This window comes from Alnus glutinosa, chromosome 1, assembly GCF_958979055.1.
Source record: "Alnus glutinosa chromosome 1, dhAlnGlut1.1, whole genome shotgun sequence".
Lineage (NCBI taxonomy): Eukaryota > Viridiplantae > Streptophyta > Magnoliopsida > Fagales > Betulaceae > Alnus > Alnus glutinosa.
Window position 1 is genome coordinate 36,719,254 of NC_084886.1, and position 4,966 is coordinate 36,724,219.

Here is a 4,966-nt window from a genome sequence, read left to right on the forward strand (position 1 = left end):
AATTGATCAGGATTAAGATTAAGCTTAAGCTTATATAAGCTTAAGCTATGGCAAGCCGTGGCCACCATGTACTAATTGCCTTTTGTTTTCTGAGCTACTAATTGGGTTATTTCTTGATTAATCATCCCAAAGTTGGCATCAATATATATAGATGAAGGTGATTGATTACGTGTTAGTGCGCGGTGGTGGATGATGGAAACTTTTTTCAACTTTTCAATGGAGGAAGTTTGTTGTTGAATATCAAATCGATTGCCATGTTTCTTAGCTCTCAATCTTGCTTTTACACCCATCATATAGTAGTTGATGTATAGCCCTGCAAATCAAATTAATTATGAAATAAAAGTGAAGTATTTTGTGTAAAGTACGTATAATCAATGTTCTTAAAATGTTGATTAATTAATCATATTTATAATTTCCTACCACTTTATTATTTTAAAATAAACAATAATTGTAAAATTTCATATACTAAGCCCCATTAAGCAAAGATCTTAAAATATTAATCAAGTAAATTCAACATTTTTTTTTATCAATTTAATTAAATTTTTCCAAATTGCATTAATGTCACGCCCTCCTCTTTTCAAATTATCAAAAATTTGCAATGTGCTGCTTGTATAAAGAAAAAAAAAAACAAAAAAAACAAAAATGCTCTTAAAAAATTTTAGAGCCGACATATATGCATGGAATAGTTGAGTGGATAATGATGTAACAAAGGGAGATTGTCCAATCAAAGATGTTAAATATTAATGGAGTAAATTCAACATTTTTTTTTTATCGACTTAAATTTTTAAAAGAGGACATGTATTATTTCTCTCATACCAGTACTCAATTTAAATGTTCCACGAGCAAAAAATTGCATCAATATCACACCCTTTTCCCAAACTACCAAATATTTGCATTACCCCTTTATGTTCTGAAAAAGGCGAAAAATGCCATTCAAACATTTTTATTAAGACAAAATACTCCTAAAAAGTCCAAAAATAAAAAACAAATTGTGGGTTTGATGAAGACCCACAACAGTTGTGTGTGTCTGTCACCACCCTTTTTTTTTTTTAAAAAAAAAAAAAATTAAATTTTTATTAAGGATATATTTGCCGTTTGGAGGCCAATTTTTTTATACTCCAAAGGAACATTGATTCAATATTTAATTTGAATGAAACATTATAAATTGAGTGTAGTACGTCCATTTTTTTTTTCTTAAATTTTGAAGACAGGTGGCAAATTATCAGAAATTATTGAGAAAAATAAATTATGAACGGAAGCCCCAAAGACCTCTAGTGTCTTTATTACATTAGTTGCTACATTAGTTGCGTGCATTCCCAGCTCTCTCTCTCTCTCTCTTTTTCACTCCCATTGTGACTATAACATGTGCATTAAAAGTTGGACACGATTTTTGATAAGCAAACGCAAGAGTGGCAGCCTTCTTTAAAACTGTTGACCTTTTCTTTCATTTTGACCCCAATAATTAGACCTGGAGCCGGATGGGGACAGATAAACAGTGCTTCCCATGAGAGACCACTGTGCCAAAGCCCTTTTTTTTTTCATCTTTTTTTTTTTTTAACATAAATGCTTTTAACCAATATCCATCACAATGATAGATTGATAGGAATCCTGCAGCTTCTACGTTTGAAATTATTTGTCTGGGCAGGTGGGTTTTGTATGGATCCCATTGACAAGTAAGTAACAAGTTGAATAGCTAGGCCACATGGATTGATGGGTCTTATGGCTGTGGGGATCCCCTAATTGAAATGAATGCAGGCAGGCATGTGCGATGAAGTTGAAAACATTGGTGGTCCTTAAAACTGCCTAAGCTTAACAATCCAAGCGATAGCGATGAAACACAAGCACCCGTGTGCCTCGATCGGGTGTGCCATAGAAAGGGAGAGGTGAGGTGAGGATTGTTGAGAGTTTGGGACACAGGGAACAGTAGAAGAAGCCCCCACAAAGGCCTCTTGAGAGTGACTCTCCTAAGGGACTGCCTGCCTGCCTGCCTTGTCCAACTATTTCTCCGTTCAGTAGGGCAGGTGAGAAACTTTATAAAATGTATTTGCAAAATTCCAGTCTTCGATCAGAGATCTCCCTCACATGCTGCCCAAACTTGGAGAGAGAAGGGGGTACCAAATGTCAATGCACTATAACGTGGGGACAAGAAGCCATGTGACATGTAACCCCTTGTCCAATTAATACTTTTGGCGCTTTCGGCAACTTTTTGGGCAGTGGAGTTAGCTATTCAAGACACTCCCACATGTTCCCCTCTGCCCATATGCCCTTCCATCCCCCCCCCCCCCCTATCAAGTAATAATAATAATAATAATAATATTATTATTATTATTATTATTAGGAGCAGCAAAGTAAATCTTACCAGCCAATTAGTCACAATATCAGACATTAAAATGTACCTAAGCTCAAACCAATTGAATTTCAATCTCTTCTTCCCATAGAAAGCCCATCAAATTATTAATAAATTGATATGACAGTATATAATTAAATAAAAAATCTGACTTAAATTGTGAAATTGGTTTTGTAAAGAAATTTAGAGTAGAAACATTTTTGTAACTTTGTTTATGTCTTCCTTTTATAAATGATGATGTAACATCGTACTTGGCACACCAAATCCAGTGAGAATATTATATAGAAATATTGTATCTAGGTAAAAAGATTTTCACATTATTGAGAGTATGGAAATTTTTTGTGAAATTCACAGTATCACGTTGAAATAACAAAGAATTGGGTGCCATATCCATGTCCATATCCATATCCATATCCATATCCATATCCAAGGACAGATTGGAAGTCCGGCGAGGATGTCTGTCTTGCATAATAATTGAACCGTTGTTTATAGAGACGCATTGAATAATACTAAATGCGCCCATTGAAACCCTTCAAATCCAGTAAAGGAAGGAAAACAAAATAGATATGCCGACTGCCAATTGCTAATATCATATCTCTGTTTTATTTTTATTTTTTGGGTTTATAATAGGATATATATGGTAATAAAAGTAAGAGAAAGAGAGTTGGATTCAATTATTGAAAGGATTGGAAAGGTAAGTGTGAGATAGATTTACTTGCAAGAGAAATGGATATGTATTTAACAGAGAATAAACAGAGATTAAAGGGGTGGGGGGAGAAAAAAAAAAAAAAAAAAAAAAAAAAAAAAAAAAGGAAAAAAAAAAGTGAAAATGGCTTGTGGCAATTGTCATCAGCTTGGTGGCGCGGAACTAGAGCCGGCGCCGGAGAGGCGGTCGGCGAGGGCAGTCATAGCTCGGACCTGCATCTCAAGCGCGGCTATGTAGTCAGTAGCTTCATCTAGAATCACGGGCAACGGTTGTTTCCGGCAACCGGGGACCAAGCGGCCGAGAACCCTGACTTTCCTCTGCACAGCCGGTAGACTCTTTCCCTTCAGCCTCAATACGCTCACCTTTGGCTTCCTCGACGACGACCGGCTACTCCCGGTCGCGGCCGAAACCACTCTCTGGCGCTTGTGCTTCTTCTGGAACTTGAGCTTGAGCCGGCTAGTCAGAATCGCCCGGCTCCATCTCGTCCTGCCCTTGGCAGCCACGGCCAGGACTCTATCGGCGGCCTCGTGCACGGCTCGTCCCCGGCGAGGCACTTCAGCCGAAGGAGAAGAAGGCGAAGGACCGAGCCGGACTTGGCTCAGAGCCTGTTCGAGCTTGGAGGAGTAAATTTGCTGTTGAGCCTCAGATTTCCATTTGATGTGATTGTGCTCGTCGTTGTGGTCCTTTTCTTGGATTTTCTTCTTCTTCTTCTTCTTTGATCGATCGGAGTTCGTTACGGGGTTCGAGATCAGAATCGACGCCATGACCAAATATCTCTCCGCTCTGAAATTTCAGCAAAAATTTCAAACTCCTCCGTCCAATACCTGGAAAGATTCAGAGATTTATCAGTAAGCTAAACCTGATTTTGATAAACCAAATCTGATTATTTGTTTCGATCGGAATCGGATAAAATCTGGTTCGAAAGGCTTCGGATCGATATTGAACTTAAAAGAATCATGGATGCTATCAAATTCTGGAACCAAAATCTGAAATTTTTTTACCAGAAAAAGATTTTTGAGAAATAATCGAACAAAGAAATCGTGGAATGAGAGAATTTACCTTTCAGAGAGTGGCTCGGAAATGGTGGAACGGAGAGAAAGAGAAGGGGGGGTAACGGAACGGAGTGGGTGAGGTGTCGATTGGCGATTATGTTGATGAAGAGAGAGAGAAAGGTTGGGAAAGAGGCTTATAAAGGAATCAGAGGAAAGCACGCGTCGTTTGATCGAAACCACATTTTTATTTTTGCTTTGCGTTGCACTGTGCGCACCCACGCCAACCCACTATGGCGTGCTTTTGGTAATGGTCTGTTAGGGGGCAGAGATCCACCTCGTGCTCAATATCATCATCTTTTACAATTTTTAAGGTATTCTGATTTAAGCAAGTGGGAGATTAAAAAATAGTATTTTTTTAAAAGAATTAAAATAATTTTATTTTTTTTTTTAATTTCAACGATCCGTTAAAATTTTCTATTAAATTTTATCAAAATTTTCAAATACTTTGTGTTATTTTTTTAAAAAAGAAATATTAAAAAAATTTGAAGATTCAGGCGTGGGTATTTTTGTCATCACCTAAATCCTTATAAATTTTTCTCTTCTTTTTTTTTTTTTCTAAAAAAATTAAGAATATTTAAAATTTTGACAGGATTTAACGAAAATTCTAACGAACGGTTGAAAATTGAAAAAAAAAATAAAATATAAATATCTTAAATTGATACTTTTTAAAATTTGAAATACTTAATTGCAAAAATAATGAAATATTAAGAATTATAAATGAAGTTTCCTTGCTAATTCCTAAAAGATGATAAATTCTAACATCGTAAATGTTGGGAATAAATTCTTTGTGTGTCCACTGGATTTGCTCTTGCATGAAATATAATCAGCCAGTAAAGAAAAATTAATTAAGATCTTCTCTTC

General features: G+C 36.2%; 1 protein-coding gene across 1 annotated transcript; it reads right to left on the reverse strand.

Moving 5' to 3' along the window:
* Positions 1-3,033: 3,033 nt before the first annotated feature.
* Positions 3,034-4,290, reverse strand: LOC133879747 (transcription factor bHLH147). The gene is made up of 2 exons (XM_062318507.1): positions 4,113-4,290; positions 3,034-3,877 (listed from the first exon to the last, which is right to left on the reverse strand). The coding sequence occupies exon 2, from the start codon at positions 3,815-3,817 to the stop codon at positions 3,197-3,199; it is 621 nt and encodes a 206-aa protein (XP_062174491.1). The 5' UTR covers positions 3,818-3,877; positions 4,113-4,290; the 3' UTR covers positions 3,034-3,196.
* Positions 4,291-4,966: the final 676 nt, after the last annotated feature.

What these genes read in the sequence shown, in the direction of transcription:
- LOC133879747 (XM_062318507.1), bottom strand. Translation starts at nt 3,817, where the DNA reads ATGGCGTCGATTCTGATCTCGAACCCCGTAACGAACTCCGATCGATCA.